General features: G+C 43.0%; 1 protein-coding gene across 4 annotated transcripts in view; it reads left to right on the top strand.

The window, feature by feature from the left end:
- The window catches only part of TNRC6C (trinucleotide repeat containing adaptor 6C), a 103408-nt gene extending 87437 nt beyond the window's left edge, over window positions 1-15971 (top strand). For 3 of the 4 annotated variants that reach the window (XM_084218669.1, XM_084218671.1, XM_084218668.1), the window contains 8 exons: window positions 631-798; window positions 1844-2035; window positions 2569-2712; window positions 5386-5502; window positions 7677-7874; window positions 9115-9185; window positions 10591-10730; window positions 13159-15971. In XM_084218669.1, coding sequence (XP_084074795.1) covers window positions 631-798; window positions 1844-2035; window positions 2569-2712; window positions 5386-5502; window positions 7677-7874; window positions 9115-9185; window positions 10591-10730; window positions 13159-13519 — 1391 coding nt within the window. In that variant the 3' untranslated portion in view covers window positions 13520-15971. The remainder of the gene's footprint in view (window positions 1-630; window positions 799-1843; window positions 2036-2568; window positions 2713-5385; window positions 5503-7676; window positions 7875-9114; window positions 9186-10590; window positions 10731-13158) is intronic. The other variant, XM_084218670.1, reaches the window with a different exon arrangement.
- The last annotated feature ends 3385 nt before the right edge of the window (window positions 15972-19356 follow it).

Raw genomic sequence — 19356 nt, 5'->3', positions numbered from 1 at the left:
TGAGAGGTTCTTATGATATCTCAGCTTTCTGTGATCTGCTAACATTCAGGATTATATATCAAGAAAGACCCAGATTCATGTCACAGAAGCATTTCAAAATTATTCCCTTAATAACAGTCTGAGAGATTCTGTTCTGTGTGTACAAAATAGAAAGCAGTTAGTGCAGACCCTGCTATGAAAATCAGAAGCTCTTTTTCTGACCTTTAATTGGTTCCTTTTTAGGGGGATTTTTAGCAAAATAAAGTGGCTGACATTGTGGGGGGTGCTGAGGATGAGGAATATTTTGGCTTAGCCATGGAATGGTGCAAACTGGTTTGAACTCAACATTCCAGTGCATTCTTCCAAGACAAGTGAAGAGACTGCAAATAGAAACACTTGACAGTTTTTAAATATTATTCCTACATCTTGTTTACCCCCTTTTTAGCAAGATTTTAACTTTTTCTGAATTCATGAGAGTTCTGTCGGTGTTCCATAATAGCAAACGTTCTTGAAAATGTGCATTGAAAATGCCACACATGCATACAGATACCTGAAAACCAATATTGAGTAATTCCTGTGGCTTGATTTCAAGCCCAGCTTTTCAATCCCTCGGTGTATGGTGGATTTCTAAGGATCTCTTTCCCCCCCCAGCTGGACTGAACCCGAACATGAATGTAAATAACATGGACATTACTGGTGGTTTGTCAGTGAAGGACACTTCTCAGTCCCAGTCTCGCCTTCCTCAGTGGACACACCCCAACTCAATGGATAATCTGTCTAGTGCTGCTTCTTCTCTTGACCAGAACTCCAGCAAGCACGGTAACATCCCCTGGCATTGTCCCCATCATGTCCCCATGCCTGCCTGGCTTTTGGTGATTCCAGCCACAGTGCAATTGGAATTATTTCTCTCATGTTCCTTTTTTGTGTTAAGTACCCTCAAATGGTTGGTAGCCTGTGAGCTTGTGAGGTTTTATAGATGATTTCTGCCATGAAGGGCTTGCAGCTGTCGCTCCCTACATGCAGTGTAGGAATGTTTTTTTCATGTGTTGAATTTATTGCTGAGAACATGGAGTTCAAGTAAAACAAGCCTTTAGTGTTGGCAAAGCAAGTCCCACAATCTTCCCCTTATTCCAGACCTGCATACCTTCAATCCAAAAAAACTTTACATTGGCTTTCTCCCACAATTTTTCCAGTATCATCAACCTCTCCCTGTACAAGGTATGATAGATTACATAGTTACTCAGCCCAGAGTTAGGGACAAAACTTCTTACTTTTACAGAAGTGATTGTTAATCTGTTTGAACACCTTTATCCCTAACGCCTCCAGTATCCTGAGCCAGTTATTCCTCTATTTCCTTCATCAAATTTATTCTGTTAGAACATGGGGCTCTGTTAACTTTATTATATCTTGGATTTTATTCTAAGCAGCATGAATTACTTCTTTTACAGCAGTTTTTTATTCTGCAAGTAGCTGCACTGCTGATGCCAAATTGTTGTTTGATAGTTTGTAGGAACATGAGAACAGCCATTTCAAATCATCCTTCCTGTCAGCACTGAATGCCTAAGGAAGGATGAGATGAGGGATATTCCTTGGTATGCTGTCTCAGCAAGTTCCTATTTACCAACAGTGTGATGATTTGAATTACTTTTTGGCAGGAGTTTAATGCAGAATTCTTTAACTTGAGTATTTAGATTGTACCAGCAGTGTGTCTCAGTAAAATCAAAAGGCTTAAGCTTGGCTTACTGTATTTTCATTTTAGTTTTCTTTTTATCTTTGTAATACAGAAAGAAAACAAAAAGCAAATAATAACAAAACATATCCTGCTGAAATTCCAACCCCACATCCTCCATTTGACTCCTTGCAGGTGCTATCCCTGGAGGTTTGAGTATTGGTCCTCCGGGAAAGTCCTCCCTCGATGACTCCTACGGCCGCTATGATCTGATGCAGAACAGTGAGTCTCCTGCCAGCCCGCCCGTAGCTGTTCCTCACAGCTGGTCACGTGCCAAATCCGATAGTGATAAGATTTCCAATGGCTCCAGCATAAACTGGCCACCAGGTAACTCAATCCAAAGCCTTGCTGTTGGGCTGGTGTCCCTCAGACGTGTTGTTGAGCGCTCCTGATGTGCAGGAGTGTGGCATTCACGTGCTCTGAAAAATCCCTTCACCCAGCATTTTTCTTCTGGGAAGCTGAGAAGCCTCAGAGAATAGGAAAATAATTCTTATCTCATTTGCTTCTCCTGTGTTTTGCTTGTCTGGAATGTGTTAGGAGATTGTTTATCCACAGGTGACTGTTTCATTAGTTTCTGGTGTGAGTTGTTCTGACTCTTTAGCAAAGCTCTGTCTGGACTCTAGAAAGAGTCACTAGTTTTCATTATTATCTTTTTAGCATTCAGGAAGTATCCTTTCTATATTCTTTAGTATAGTACTCTTTAATATATGATAAAATCATAAAATAATAAATTAGCCTTCTGAGAACATGGAGTCAGATTCATCATTCCTCCCTTCATCATTCACCCTGTAAATACAATACAGGAGCTTTGGAGAATTACAGCCTCACACATTTCCCTTTTTATTGTGTTTGAAAAACAGAGTTTCACCCAGGAGTGCCATGGAAAGGACTGCAGAATATTGATCCTGAAAATGACCCCGATGTTACTCCTGGCAGTGTTCCAACTGGGCCTACCATAAACACCACGATCCAGGATGTGAATCGCTATCTGCTCAAGAGTGGAGGTAAACACACCAACTGCTTCCACATCTGTGCAGAATTTCTTTTCCCTTCCAAAAAAGGGTTGGCCTCATTTGTTACAGATTTATTTTTTGCATGTGCTCCTAATCTAATAATGCTTCTGCTCAGAACTGTCACTGAATATCCAGAAATAATTGTTTTGAAAGAAGGGATTAAAAAGTTTCTTGTTTTCCATGGGAATGTAAATACTTTTGTATTGGAAAAGGCTGTGAAATGTAATTTAAACTTCTGTGGTCACTGGAACTTTTTCTGACCTGTATCACAAGGTTTTGAACAATATTTTGCTCTGCACACTGCCCACCCTCCTCCATACTTTGTGAAATTCTCAGAAGACTCAATACAAAGTTCCACAGTGTTGCTGAGACAGCAGGCTTCTGGTACATTAATTAATTGTAGCTTTGTTAGAAGATCAATAAGTTAAAATAAATTAGAACTGGTTTATCTCCAAAACCATGAAAGAAAAAAATTGGGAATTGACTAGTAAACTAGTATTTCCCAGTGCATATTTCCATTCCTGTTGTCTTAACAGTGCTTGCTTCAGAATAAAAAGGGAATTTTATAAAACAAGAAAGCATTTGACTGTGGTAGTTGTTAGCCACATGTGCTGGAAGTTGATCAAGGGAAAGGTGTCTTGGTTAATTGTGATCTGAGTGCCAAAATAGCCAAGTTATCTGCACTCTGTCAGAGCACTGCAGTTGGCTCAGGAATAGCATAACCAGGCTGCCCAGAAGGACCTGTCAGAGGTAAAAATGTGGGGCTTGTTTTAACAGTCACATCTGTGATACCAGCACAGATTGTAAATCTGTGACCTCCTTGAAGTGGGGGTCCAGCTCTGGGAGTGTTACCTCAGGTAAGGGCTGAAAGGAGTCCAGGGTGCTGATTGCCTGCAGGGATTTTGGTTGTCTCTTAGCAAGAAGCAGCCTTTCTTTCAGCTGAAACTTGAATATTTGGGTAATGAGTAAGGTTGAATTAACTTGAATGACTCCAAAGTGCTTCCAAGGGGACAGGCAGGTTTGAAGTTATAAAAAGAAAAGCTGTAAAATGTTTAATTCAGTGACACTTCAAATAGAGTTCACCCAAGAAATGCTCCTCAGGCCAGAAGCCTAAACCTACAGAGCTCTCCCTGTAAAATGAGATGATAACCATTACAGGTCTTGCTGCTTTAGAGAAGGAGCATGAGCTCTGTTGGTGCATAATCTGCCTGTGCAATGAAGAATAACTCCTCTCCTTAGAGAGGGTCAGCAGAGATGGTCTTAGCAGAAGTAAACAGGCCCTCAAGAGGTCAGACCTTTTTTAAAACCAGTACCTGTGGGAGGTCAATGTGTGCCTCTTTTCCTCATTAGCTTTTTAGCTTGGTAATAATAGAATTTTAGCTGTAGTTGCAGCCTCTGTTTCTGTATGCTGTATAACTGCAGCCTGAGGCACAGAGCTTGTGCTGCCAGAGCTGCTCCCCAGGGAGAGGGTCAGGCTGTGGGGTGCACTGTCCTTGCCCTGTGCACTTAAAAACAGGTAAAACTTGAGCTTTTGGGTCAATTTTTGCTTTGCCCTGTTTGCTAGTGAAGCTTTGGAGGGTCAGCTTCTATGAGCTGAGAGTTGTAGCCATGAGGAATCAGGACCATTTTCAGCTTGAGGGCCTTTGAATCTGCTATAATTCCATAGTTCCTGCCTGGGGAATAGATTATTTCCAGACAAGGCCTGATAGAAAGTTCTGGTGCCTTGAACTGATGTCTGCATCAGTGTCCCTTGGAGCACAGGGAGTCTGGTTAAGGTGAAGTTTGGTTGGTTGCTGTTCCAATTGAAAACAAAGCCTGTGTTTTTCATTGAGCTGTGAGGGATGAGATTGTCCTTTTACTTCTCCCTTCTAGCTCAACACAGTGCTCTTTGCTGCAGAGCTCACCTGTTTTTATTAGTCAGTTAAAGATGTTTCAGTATCTCTGTGTGTCAGGAATGATAAGTCACCCAGGATGCACACTTGATTTTGTTGGTGGCTATAGAGAATACTTCCAGCTCTCCTCATCTTTGCAATGAAGATTTTTGATTTTATGTTCAGTTTCTTTCATTTGCTGCCAGTAAGGAAATTGTGCATGTGCTTAGATAGCTGCTCAGATTGTAAATGATTTACTGAGGTGGTTTTGTGCTATTTCATTTACGTTATCATTTTGAGAAGAGATTGCTGAAATATATCTTTGCTTTTACCAAAAGTCTGCAAAAATTTAAAGATATGTAGGCATTAGGATGTAGGGGAAGTGTTTACCTTGAGTAATTTAGGACAGATCACCTGTGGTAAGAGGTTAGTTTATCATACACATCTCTGCTCATCTGCAGTTCCCATTGCCTAAGTCAGCTGGCAGAGGACATTTATAAATGAAGCCTGTTCCTCTGAGACTTAACTTTTTGAGTCATGTATCTTGAAGGAAGTGCAGAATTTACCTTCTGCACTAGAATTGTTCCTGTGCCAGCTTTCTTCTCTTTCCTTCTAAAGAATTCTGCCTCACTTTATCACGCTTCCAGCAACATTTCATTCCTAGACTTCAGAGACCAGGCTAATTAAGGAGGGTGCCTTGCATGGTTTGTATTTGCACATAACAGATTTGCTTATGTCACACCAAACATCATTATGCCCATCTTTCTTAGTTGCTTCTCTGCTGGTTCTGCAGGGTCATCCCCAACATCATCTCAGAATGCCACGCTGCCTTCATCGAGTGCCTGGCCGCTTAGTGCCTCCGGCTACAGTAGCTCTTTCAGCAGCATTGCATCTGCACCTAGCATTGCAGGTACGGCCTTTCTGCTTCCACAGCTTCTGCATTCCCAGGAAAAGGCCCTAGGGAGTGATCTCCCGGTGCTTACAGCAGTGCTGCCCCAGGCAGAGGTGTGCTTGGAGCCCCGTGCTGGGTGGCAGCTCTCCTGGCAGCTCTGCCGTGGGGAGCGGTGGATGGTGAGCTTGGGATTGTGCTGAGGAAAAATGGATTTATTCCACCTGGTGTCACTCTGGCATCGAGATCTCTGGGGGAGGAACACTGCCCAGGGCCTCAGCAGGAACAGACCCTTCCAGGAAGAGCTGATGTGAAATTTGTGTAAAAGAAACTCACTGTTAAAAGTGAGTTCAGAACCTCCAAGGGTACTTTTTGCATGGCTCTGGGGGTTGGGTTTGGGGCTCTTTGGTGCCTTTTAATAGTCAGGCCAAAGCCTGATGCTCTCCTGTATGGGTGAGCTAAATAATTACCCCATTTCCTTTACTGAGCTCTAAATTCTGGAGCTTCTTTTTGCAAAACATGGAAACTTTGCTTGCAAACTGGCTGCCTAAATATGCAGCTTGTCCCATTATAAAGTTGTTTGTATAGATGGATTAGATAAGAAAATGCTGATCCACTGAAACCCCTCCACTTCTCTGAAGGTGCAGCCTCTGGGTCAGGCTGCAGAATGCAAAACAAAAAGGGCTTGTTTGGGATGTTTTCCTCCAGTGAAAGGAAAAGAAAGGAGTGGCTTGCTTTTCTTTATCTGCCATGCATTTCTGCTTTATTTGCTGCCTTTTTTTTTTGGTGTTTTTGTAGTGACATAGCAACATCTGGCCTGTGGTGCTGTGCCTGTCTTGGGTGCCCAATCACAGGCTGGGCTGCTCTGAGCTCTCAAACTCAGACTTCCTCCTCTCCTCTCACCATTTTACACTCATTGATATCCTCACTGTCATTGTCAAATTATTTCTGTTGCTACAACTTGCCAGGAGATGGGAGAGTGGTTGCCCTTTCACTGAAATTGTTATGATTCAATATGAAGTAATTGAGTTAAATGATTTAGATAAATGGAGGCAATTTGGGGAATGTGTGTGGATGTAACTGAGTCTGGAATTTTGCAACTGGTAAATTTGGCTTTGAGACTCATAAAATTACTCAGTGCCTGCCTGATGTCTTAAAGCACTGAAACTTAAATCTGCCAGTTCTAGTTTTATAAAAATTCACAAGATCTTTGCATCTTGAACTTTATCAGACCATATATTTTCTTATTCTTTGCAATCAGCATTAAAACATTGGGGCAGCACAGTCACAGCATCATTTGCTGGGGCAGAAGATGCAGGATTTGTGTCCCTTTCAGTCCATTCCAGTCCTCCACATGCTGCCAGTGCTGGTAACAGCAGGACTGTGCTGGGCCAGGGAAATTGGGCTCTGTTTGCACAGCACATGTTGGTATCAGGAGGAAAGGCTAAAGGTGAATAAAGATTTGTTTTCTTCTCCATTACTTAAATCAATCCAGTCTGCCACTCTGAATGCTGTAATGTGTCTGCTGTTCTTGGGTTTGTGTTATTTTATAAAACTTTGAATTGGCAGTTACAGCAGTAAGAGTTTGAAAACTGATCAGGGAAAGAACAAGCAACAGCAGAAAGTTATAAAGGCTGAAGGGTTGTGGTGTGGTTTGATCTTCTGAAGGCTTAGTTTTTCTCAAAGATACTTGGAAAAAAGAATATAGGTTACTTCAAATATTCAGACATAAAGTTTTTGTTGGTCTTTGATCTTTAGAACTTTAATAATGCATCAGAAAAACATATGGATATACTGAATTCTTTATATTAGGTAAAATGAGTTGTGCAAAGAAAAGTGTCTAAGTCCTGTTAGACCTTTGAGAGAGACAATCTTGAAGTGTTTCATTATAATTTTGGAGAAATCAGATTTCTAAAACTAATGTCCATTTTCTGGACTTTTTTCCATGTATCATCTTTTACAAGAAAATAAAACATCTTTTCAAAAGGGATCTTGTATGTAGCAGTAGTGTGAGGTTCAGTAAACACAAAAGCACTGGAAATTGTGAACAGTGCTTTAAGTAAGTTCAAAGAATACAGGATTTATAGCACTGGATGGCACAGAAAGTTGTTCTTTTCCTCCTGAGAAGCTGGGAGGATGTAGCCCAGGATGCCCTTTGGTGGAGAACACACCAATGTTCTGTTTTTCTGTTGCAGGTAAACTGTCAGACATCAAGTCCACATGGTCCTCTGGCCCAATCTCTCACACCCAAGCCTCTCTGTCCCACGAACTCTGGAAGGTACCCAGAAACACTACAGCTCCAACCAGACCTCCTCCAGGCTTAACCAACACCAAGCCATCCTCCACGTGGGGTGCCAGTCCCCTGGGCTGGACCAGCTCTTCTTACTCCTCTGGTACTCACAGCTCTCTTTTCTGCTTTCTTTTCAGCATTGTTTGCTTCTGTTCTGCCAGAAACCAGAGCTTTAACACAGCTGGAGTGTTCTGTGCTGGGGATGCATCTCTTGTCTCTTTATTTCATTTTGAATAAGTTGTAAATGGAGCATCTTTCAGCTGTTCATGGTAGTGATTTTACATAGGAATTGCCCAATTTCTTTAACTCCCAGCTAGGATTTTTTTCCCCCCCAGTTCCTTAATTTCTAAAAATGTCTTTCAGACATGTGTCCTGTTCTGTGGTGTGATCTAAGACTCCAAGAGGAGCCTGTGGAATTTAATATGGAACACATGGATGTGCAGCACTTAGGACCTGATGGCATTGCAGGGCCTTCAGGGAATGCCTGAATTTTTTCATTCAGGCCCTTTTTTTTTAATATACCTTTGTTTGCTTTAATACAAATATGAGAATCCATAGATCTGGCTGAATATATATATCTATACTTAGATAACTCTATCAATATAAATATAGAGATATTGCTTCTATTTTATAAAGCTGTTTTAATAATCTGCTTACACTAAGTTGAGAATTAAATGTTCTTCCCTCTACCTGCCATTTATTTTGAATGTTTCTTCACCAAACCCCCACCTGGATTCTCTCTGGAGCACCCACAGGATGCACAGTGACTCTCAAATGCCACTCATAAATATCAAGGTTGTACAGCTTCTTACTGTAAAGCACCAGGCTGAGGTTGTTAGGGCAGGTTTTTTTTTGGTTATGTTCTTGTATCTTCAATCAGGACATTGTCAGTGCAGAAATACCTGTTTTGAATAAGTCATAGACATTAATCTGTCATTGACAAGAGAGCAGAGTGCTGCAGTGCCATAAAAATCTTTATTAGCAGGCAGCAATGTGAGCCTGGACATCAGAACTGCTTTTGAAATGTGTCTTCCAGATTAATTCTAATGCATCCTGAGGATCCAGCTTGTTGCAGTGCCATACCTGCATCTGTTAGTTCCCTAATAGTTACTGTGGGAGTATGAAAAATGCCACAGATCTTTGAAAAGTAACAAGAGCAGCTTTTCATTCAGCAGCCTTTCCTTCCAAGGCAGGCAGTAAATCAAGATGTGAGGAAACTGCTGTAGGATTTGTTTTCAGCAGCACTGAGGCTTGTTAGTGTGTTGTGATTGCAGATAAATTTGCCTGTAAGGTGCTCTCCAGAGACTGTGATCAAATGTTTTGTTGTGGAATTTGTGTTGCAGGTTCTGCATGGAGTACTGACAGCTCAGGGAGAACAAGCAGCTGGCTGGTTCTTCGGAACCTCACCCCCCAGGTAACTGCAGCTGGTCAAAACTGGCCAGGACAAAACACTTGAATTTCAGAGATGATGAGAAGAACATTTAGCAGCCTTGGCCATTTGATTCCTTTGAAAAAACAATAATTATTCTGCATTTATCACCTGTCTTCTCCAGGGAATTTAAGTTTTCAAAGTGCTGTCAAGTCAAGTAGGAACTTTCAAGGCTGTAATCAGTCATTCAGTGGGCACCATTTCTGTGTGTGTTAGTTTGGAGGTGAATGATGTTGTAAAGCACAGACAGAGATGTAAAATCTGATTTTCCTATGGGTTTTTTGGGTTCTTCTCATATGTCTGTCACATCCTCAATTTGTCATTCCAAAGGGAGAACATAAGCCACAAAGCCTTGGATGCAGACATCCAAATTAAGCTTGGGGAAAATCTAATTACATTTATAAAGTGTGTTTCCCCTCTGACTTATTTCTGGATTTCTGTGGATGTCTAATGATAAATATAATTTGTATAACCTAAATTGAGAACATTTGTGCTCTGGACTGTAGGGAATTTTTAAAAAGTCAGGATATCTCCCTCAATGAAGGGAGCAATAAGTGTGTAATTAATTACTTTCACTTGTACTCACTCTTTAGCTTTTAAACACTTGTTAATTAAGCATGTAAGGTAAGATGACAATACCACAGGTAACCTGTTGGAACCCTGGATGCTAAGAATTTTAAACTTTCTGTACTAAAAGGCACAAACCCACAAGAAAATACTACATTTGACCTGAGGCCATAAAAAAAAGCTTCCAAAATTAATAAACAGCACTGGGATTATGGGTGTGTAGTTTAATTAAAAGTGTGAAATATCAGCAGTTCAGGAGAAAATACTTATTTGGGGAAAAGTGGGAAAAACCTTGTTTATTAAACAATAAAACAGTATTAAACAACAAAACCTAAAGTTGAAAAACTTAAGAACTTAAAGTTTAAAACCGTAAAGTTTTAAAGTAGCAATATATATAAAACAAAATAGAAGTTTTAGGATAGTAACTAATCCTTCTTCACCTTAGGTTTGGGTAATATTTTATAATTAGACAGAAAAGTCTGTATTGTGGACTTTGAAGGATTAGTTATTGAGTTAAAAGTAAAAATAATTTAAATATCATTTCTTAATGAGATAATTTTTAGTTTAAAAACCTTATATAGAAAAATATAAGGTAACTTATTAGTAAAATAAATAAAATTGGTAACTTATTAGTGAAATACTATAGTACTCACAACTTATAACACGGATAAAAACCAATAAAGTCTAAGTCTAAACACAAAACCCAGTCTCAAACCCTTCAATAACACAAAACCCCATTTGAAACCCTTCAATCCCCCCCTGAGAGGAGCAGAAGAGCCCCAGGAGCAGCAGCAGCAGTGACCTTGTGCCCTTGCCCCCGCAGATCGATGGCTCCACGCTGCGCACGCTGTGCCTGCAGCACGGCCCGCTCATCACATTCCACTTGAACCTGACCCAAGGCAATGCTGTGGTCCGATACAGTTCCAAGGAGGAGGCAGCCAAGGCCCAGAAGTCTCTGCACATGTACGTCCCTGCTCCCTCTTTCCTTGGTTACAAAGCCAGTTCTAGCTCAGAAAAGATTTTCTTGGGTGTAACCTGTGACGGTGATCGCTGGGGTCTCAGGATGAGGGAGAGATGAGAAAGTTGACTCCATGTTCAGAAGGCTGATTTGTTATTTTGTGATATATATTATATTAAAAACTATACTAAAAGAATAGAAGAAAGGATTTCATCAGAAAGCTAGCTAAGAATAGAAAAGGAATGAATAACAAAGGTTTGTCTCTGACCGAGACAGTCTGGACAGCCGGACTGTGATTGGCCATTAATTAGAAACAACCACATGAGACCAATCCCAGATCCACCTGTTGCATCCCACAGCAGCAGACAATCATTGTTTGCATTTTGTTCCTGAGGCCTCTCAGAAGAAAAAATCCTAAGGAAAGGATTTTTCATGACACATGTCGGTGACACTAACCAATCACTCATTACTTCAGTCTTGCTTTTCAAGATTATCTAATGAGAGAGGAAAAAGTGAACTGGGGGTAGATCCTGAATGAGAGGGTGTAAGAAAACTTTATTCAGCATAAATAATTGTCGTGGTGCACCCTAAGTCCCAGCTAGGTGATATCAGGGGTGTGACAGATCCCCCTTTTGAGCTCTGCAGAATCCCAGCTACCGGGGGAGGTTTGGTGCAGGAACAAAAAGGGAGCAGCACGGGCCTGGGGTGGAACTGGGGTCACTTTATTCCATGGCAAAACTCCCCAAGTCCAGGGTCCCTGGACCCCAAACTGAGGGCAGACAACAGGGGAGATACAGATTGCAAAACCACAAATTAATCAGTGAATGTGCCAAATAAAGAAAATGCAGTACAACAATAATATCCTCAGTTAGGACTTGTCACCTGTAAGGCCACAAAGAAGTTGTAAGATGTGATGAGGATTCGAAAGGAAGCTCAGGGAGAGCACAGGACAAGGTTTTAGCTTTAGAGAGGGTAAAACAATGCTAAATAAGGAATGTGTTCATGGTGGTCACCTTTTTTTAATGGGAGTTATGAGAGAAGTGTGAGACAACAAAATCTGCTTTTTAGGAGTGTAAAATCAGTGGGACTAATTGGCATAAGGGCATAAGGGGTAAAATCAGTGCCATTGGGCAGGATGAAGAATACAGAATGATGTTTCAGGAGAATTCCCTGGGTATTTAGAGTTGGAAAGCAATTCCCTTTATCAAAAGGTTATAGAAAGGACTGAGGCAGTGGGAGCATCATTTGGCTGGAGAGCTTCTGTCCTTATTCCTGAAGAGAATTGAGGCTCCAGGACTTGTCAGTTGGAGGAGGTGGTCTCCCCACATGTGGGTGTTTGTGGATGTAGGAAGGTGGATGGAAAACAGGACAGAGCAGGCTTGTTTGAAGGGATGAGGATCGCTCAAAGTGAGGGGGTGTGGTGGAAATTTTCACCTTGGCTGCAGCTTGTGGGGAGGTGGATCCCTGTCACAGAATTGCTTGGGTTGGGAAGGCAAGCTGACCCAGTCCCACCCCTGCTGTGGGCAGGAACTGTCCCACTGTCCCAGGCTGCTCCAAGCCCCATCCAGCCTGGCCTTGGACATTCCAGGGATCCAGGGGCAGCTTCTCTGGGCCCTTGTGCCAGGTCCTGCCCACCCTCACAGGGAGGAATATTTCCCCCATGTTCCTGTCAGGCTGAAGCCATTCCCCTTGGTCCAGAGTCTCTCTCCGTGTTCCCTGGAGGCACGGGGAGGCTGCAGTTAGGTCAGGCTGCCCAATCCCAGTTCCCTCAGCCATTCCTGACAGAAAACCCTCTTTACCCCCATCTCAGTCCCTCTGGGAGCCTCTCAGGAACCCCTGAGTCAGCTACACTGAGGGGCAGCCCTGACACTGTCTGTGCCCCGAGGGGGCTGGGGACAGCTGGGCTGGGCGCCTTGGCAGCAGGAGGGATACCAGAGACATCAGTGGGAGATAAAGAGCCGGCTCTTAGCAGGGGTTCAGCCAAGGTTTTGTTCAGGAGCTCAGGGGAGGCTCCTGCACCTCAGGGGGCCCTGGGGGATGTGCCAAGGTTACATTTAAAGGGAGGTGGAGACCAAAAGTAGGTAACATTTTACCGGCCAATAAGTGACCCTAGGGATGGGTACTGGGGGATGGACATTCAGTGTATGGAGTGATGCTCGGGGGGCTGACCCCTGGCCTCTGGCTAATCACTCAACGTCCTGGACCGAAGCTTCTAGATGGAGGGGATGGGATGCTGAGTGATTGACAGAGAGGCAGGGTGGGGATTTGGGGATGATCTCATCAAGGGAGAGGAATTACATAGGTAAAGGCAAAGGGGGTACAGTCTGGGGTAAACTATCTGGGAAAAATACGGGGATACTTTGAAGTAGTTTGGTTTTTGTATTAGGAAGTATAAAAAACACCCCCCACACCTCACATCTCTGGTTCCCTCAGGTGTGTCCTGGGCAACACCACCATCCTGGCGGAGTTTGCTGGTGAGGAGGAGGTGAACCGGTTCCTGGCGCAGGGGCAGGCGCTGCCGCCCACCTCCAGCTGGCAGTCCAACACTGGATCCACGCCCGGCCGCCTGGGCTCCTCGGGCAGCTCCCACGGGCTGGTGCGCCCCGACGCCGGCCACTGGAACCCCCCGTGCCTGGGGGGCAAGGGCAGCAGCGACCTGCTCTGGGGGGGGGTGCCCCAGTACTCCAGCAGCCTTTGGGGACCCCCCAGCGCCGACGACGGCAGAGTCATCGGGAGCCCCACGCCCCTCAACACCCTCCTGCCGGGGGATCTGCTCAGCGGGGAGTCCATCTAGGAGACACGGTGGAAGTAACAATCATCAGCACTAAAGGAGAACAGAGAATTTAAAAAAAAAAAATTAAAAAATTAAAAAAAAAAATTGAAAAATGGTAACCCTTTCCAGTCCCGGGCTTGATGAAGAATCCAGCTTTAACCCATGAGACTGGCAGCCCTCCTTAGTACCTCTGTCCAATATTGAATCTGAAACTGCAGAAGTCCTTGTGAACTGTTCCTGAAACAGTATGGGCTCCTTTGGTCAGTGTCACATGCTATTGACAGGTTTTACTTTTTTCATGGCTTTTTTGTTTTGTTTTGTTTTGTTTTATGTCGTCTTTTTATGTTTGTATGGTGATTTTTCAAAACCAAGTATAAAAGCTGCTTAGAATAGGTCTATCATGAAGGGCACTTTTCAGAATTTGGGCTGGAAAGGGTTATTTTATCAACTGGGGAGGGTGGGAAGGGGAAATGAAAGCCTATTTAAATGAGCCTGTGACTATTATGCACATTACAGAGGCGGACCCAATAATCAGAAAGGGTGAAGTGTGATATTTTACCATTGGTACAGAAAAGTGACGATTCCCAGTGGCAACTCTGGACTGTACAGGTTGAGAGGGGGGGAGGGAGGGCAGGGTTGGGGTATCTCTGTGTCCACTACTCCCATGGATCTGCCTATGCACATTACCCTTGTTTCATTACTTTTTCATGTCATTTTTTAATCCCAAAAAATATAAAAAGTAAAAAAAAAAAAAAAAAAAGAAGAAAAAAATCAACAAAGAAAGAAAAAAAAAACTTTTAAAAAAAAAAAAAGCAACAAACCATATCAACATGCAAATACTTGAATCCAGCAGGCCAATAACAAAATGTGAACACTTTCTGAGTTGAATTATTACACTTCCAGGTCAGCATCAGTACACAAAAAAACAGGCTCTAAGAATTTTGTGTTTTAAAAGTTGAGACTCTATGTTTTTGTTGGGACAGATGTGAGTGAGAGTGTGTGTGTGTGTGCCTGTGTGTGTGTGCCCACGTGTGGTTTAACTCAACGTGTGAAGTTTTTTCCTTTGGTTCAGTATATGCTTTTTATTTGCTCATTGGTCAAATGTTTAATTGTTATTAGCTTCTAACTTTGCACTGAGTGTCCGCAGCCCTTCTTGTAGCTAATCCTGTAATGGTAAAAACACACAAAAAAACAAAAAAAAAAAGAAAAAAAAAAGGAAATTTAAAAAAAAAAAGGAAAGAAACTGATAGAAGGGGCCGGCGACAATTCACGTGTAAATGTTTACTCAAGGACTCTTATTGCATTTTAAAATTACAGTGTGTATCTCTGGAGAATAATATGTATATCTACCTTTAGCGGCTTTTTATTGTGGACTAATGCAAGAAAATTATTACCGGAGTATTGCACCATTTTTCCATTCGGAATATAAAGTTTAAAAAAAAAAAATACTCTTGTTGAACTGTGGCCATAGATAATTGTAAAGAGTTGATAGTTCCCTTGCAAGCAGGAACAGAAACAAGCACTTGGACATAAGTTTTGACTGCTTTTGGAGGAGCCAGGAGTTTTGGCTCCCACCTGTTTACAGACCTTTTTTTCTCCTTCAAACTTTAAAATAAAAAAAGGAATTTAAAAAAAAACAAAAAAAAAAAAGAGAAAAAAACAAAACAAAAAAAAGACTTCCATCGTAAAGAAAACTATTTTCAGAATGAAGATATGCTACTTCAGAGCTCTGGGATTGAACAGTGTTGTTGTATTATCCTTTTCTTTGGCCATTGCTGTGTACTATTTTTGTTGTTGTTTTCCTCCTCTTCGTCAAAGTGGCGAAAACTTTGTGATCACTATCTTGCACATGGTGGAAGATGTCTCAGGAAAGCCGGGTTTCCCGAGGAGCAACTCCACACCATTTCATGTATTTTTAAAACCCAACTCCTAGCACTGAAGATATTATTAAAAAACAAAATAAAATAAAAAAAAAAGACAGTAAGAAAGAAGAAAAATACCTAATCTAATGTGTAGCAGTTACATATTTACCAAATAATGGACTCAAAAGAAATAGATGTTTGAAGAGTGCTTTATATATTAAAAAATCGCTTTATGTTTAAAAAAAGATCAATGTTTTTGATTGTTTTGAAAGGAAGAAAGACAATGGAATAACATACACTTCAAGTATGTTTTAAAAATTATATGAACATTGTGCTCCCTGCCTGCTTGGATCAGGAAACTTGTGCATTACATTTTTTTTTTTTTTTGGAAGATTAGCTTTTTAATGGTTTTATCAGATTTAAAGGGTCCTGCAAGATTGCAAATTAACAAAAGCTGGTTTTATAGAGGATCATGAACTATGCACAAACTGGGTTCAAGACTTGTTTTTTTTTTTTTCCTCAAGTTTTAGTAGTGTATTTAGCTGAATAACCTTTCCTCAGAGTAATTGCATCTCATTGCCATTACACGCCTCCTACATATATATTTTATATATACATATATATACACACACACACTTATATAAAATATGTATGTGTGTATGTGCGTGTTTACATACAATTTTCCATGCTGAAGTTTAGCATTGAGTTGTAGAAAAACTCCTGATATTTTCAAATTGGGAATGAAAATTTCTGTTGGAGGGGTTGGGGGTGGGGGGGAACGGGTGGGTTTTGTTTTTAGGGGCTTTTTTTTTTTGGTTTTTTTTTTTTTTTTTTTTTGCCTTTCCTTTTGAATTAAAGATGTCTGTAACTCTGAGATTAAAAAGAAAACCAACAATTGTGGCTTTTAATGTTTATTCTCCTCATAGAATGTGATTGTTAAAAGAACATGCACCGAAAGTTGCTTTCAAGAGTACGAAGATTCTTTGAAACTTAATAAATTGCAGTTTTTTCTTGGCTGTTGAAATAATGTGTACTTTTATTTTATGCAGGGGATACTAAATATATATATATATTGTTCAATCTGTGAAGGTATTTCATGGAAGGAGTTGGATTTTGAATGAGAATGCTGTGTACAGACAGGCAAACCCCCCCTGTTGTGGTCACCCCTCTGCTCTCTGCTGGTGACACTCATGAGCTTTCCCATCAACGCTTTGCACCTCTCATCCACGAGCAGCAGAACCCATTTTTGCCTTCAGATTCTGTTTTTCCTCATTGATCCATGTCAGTAGGTGAGTTTGTTACCCCCTCCAGCCAGGCTCCCCCAGCTCCTCCCCAGCTTCTGGCCCTGGATGTCTCCAAGAGCCCTTTTGGAGATCTGATCTTTTGGAGGTGAGCAAGAGCCCCTAAAAAGGGGAGAAACAGCCAAATGTTTTCATGGTTGGCCTTGCAGGGTTGGAGTTTAGGAAGATGTTCACCACTTGGAGGTTCTTTGACCCCAGAGGTGCCAGCCTGAGGCACAGGAGGTGCAGGGTGGGGTTCATGGAGAGATCCCAGCCTTGCTCCACTCCCTGGGTTGGTGCTGGGGGTGATGCTCAGCAGGGCTGGCCCCAGGTCTCAGGGCTGTCAGTTTGTCCAGAGGAGCTCGTTCCCCACATCCATTTGGGAAGGGGAATCTGGCATGAACAGCTGGGTTATTGAGAGTTCTTCCAGCCCTGAAGCATCACCCACAGTTACTGGGGTTGTCCACGAGCCAGAATTCCCAGTGGCAGTTGGGTCTGAGTTGTGCTGGCGGATATGATGCAGTTAAAATACCCAAATTCAGCTTTGGGGGTAGTTTCTGTTATGGAAACAGCAAAAACTCCCAGTCTGGAGCCTGTTCTGCCCATTTGATTGAACTGGCCCCAAAATCACACAGCTGGTTTTTACTGGAAGCTGCTTCCCCTCCCACCTCCTTTTCTTTTTTTCCTCTTACAGGTGTTTGTAATGAAACATAAAACAGAGTTGCCTTTTCTTTTCCTTCTCTGATTCTTTCCTGGGTTTGTGTTTTGTTGAGGGGTTTCAGTTTTGGTGTCTCTGGGCTTTGTTGCCAAGACATTGAGGTCCCTTAGAGAGTCAGATGTTTTTTTTATTCCATGAGGTTGGCAGCAACAACTTTTTGTAAACCAGATGCACTCTTAAAATTCAGAACCCCAGCCCCCCGATACATTAAAGGAAATTTCAGCTTCTGGCCAAATCAATCTTTCAGTGTTTGCATAGCTCTTTATTTTTTTCAGTGTCATTCTTCTGTTTCAATGCTATCCAGTATTTCTTAAATTGTAAAGAAAGCTCCTGATGATCTGGATTCACCGTCTGGCTGCAGAATCTTTACAAGAAAACATTTTTAACACTTTGTGTTTTTCTGTATATTGCATTTGCTGTACCCTCCATGGCACCTTCACTGCATGGCTCCCTGTCTTTAGCCAAGAGAATTTCTCTTTCCTAAGTGGTCTGAAACTGTCAGATTTCTTAGTTCTTTGTCTAGTTTGTGGGTGGCACTGGCAGAGCAGATGTTTTGCTATTCTCCCAGAAATATATTATTGTTCTTGCTAATTCAATATATGATTGTGTATGTGAAGGAGCTTTTTAATTAAAAACAACCAAAAAAATGTATATGGCTATCTGTATATGTTAAGAATTACTTGAGTCGGAAGAGTCTGGAGATGGAATTGGAAAACATTTTAGGATTTGGGTTGTGGGCAGCCGCAGCGTGCAGGACCCGAGGTGAGCCGAGCGTCCCGCGATGGTGCCGGATCCCAACCGGAGGGGATCGATCGGGCGGCTCTGCAGGACGGAGCCCGGGACCTGCCGGGGCCACGGGAGCCAGGACTGTCACCCCCAGGTCCCTGTGTCACCCGGTGAAATTCGCCTCAGCTCCGGTGCCCTCCTTCCCCGCACCGATCGCTCAGGTTCCCGTGCAGGCTCCTGTGCCCTCTCCTGTGCCCGCTCCTGTGCCTTCCTGTCCCAGCTCTTGTGCCCTCTCCTGTTCCAGCTCCTGTGCCCTCTCCTGTGCCCTCTCCTGTGCCTTCCTGTGCCAGCCCCTGTTCCAGCTCCTGTTCCAGCTCCTGTGCCCTCTCTTGTTCCAGCTCCTGTTCCAGCTCCTGTGCCCTCTCCTGTGCCTTCCTGTTCCAGCTCCTGTGCCCGCTCCTGTGCCCTCTCCTGTGCCAGCCCCTGTGCCAGCCCCTGTGCCTTCCTGTTCCAACTCCTGTGTCCTCTCTTGTTCCAGCTCCTGTTCCAGCTCCTGTGCCCTCTCCTGCACCTTCCTGTTCCAGCTCCTGTGCCAGCTCCTGTGGCCTCCTGTGCCCACTCCTGTACCCGCTCCTGTGTCCTCTCTTGGTCCAGCTCCTGTTCCAGCTCCTGTGCCCTCTCCTCTACCCTCTCCTCTACCCTCTCCTGTGCCAGCTCCTGTGCCCTCCTGTCCCAGCTCTTGTGCCCTCTCCTGTTCCATCTCCTGTTCCAGCTCCTGTTCCAGCTCCTGTGCCCTCTCCTGTGCCCTCTCCTGTTCCAGCTCCTGTACCCTCTCTTGTTCCAGCTCCTGCACCCTCTCCTGTTCCAGCTCCTGTGCCCTCTCCTGTGCCCGCAGCACAGTTCCCGGTCTGCCCCTGCTCTCCCAGGAGGATGTTCCATTGAGAGGAGATGGTTTTTGGATTATTTTTGGATGATTTTTGGATGATTTTTGGATGATTTTTGGATTATTTTTGTCCTGTGTGTGTCCCCCGGGTTTGTTTTTTACCCTCCCATGCGCTTGTGAATGAAATCGTGGTCCCGGTGCAGCCCTGATTTCAGGGTTATTAAAATGCTGTCAAACACCAGGAGCTGCTTTGCTGTCAATAAATGTGTTGTTAGTAAAGGGGGTTTGGCTGGACCCACCTGTGGGGCTGCTGACTCCTGGGAGAGGTGTGTGTGTCCCATCTGTCTGTCCCGAGTTAATGCTTTAACACTTTAAATGTTCATTTTGTT

Source organism: Fringilla coelebs (assembly GCF_963513975.1).
Source record: "Fringilla coelebs genome assembly, chromosome: 19".
In the NCBI taxonomy this organism is placed as follows: domain Eukaryota; kingdom Metazoa; phylum Chordata; class Aves; order Passeriformes; family Fringillidae; genus Fringilla; species Fringilla coelebs.
Note: the sequence above shows the minus strand (reverse complement) of the source record. Positions and strands in the feature narration are given on the sequence as shown.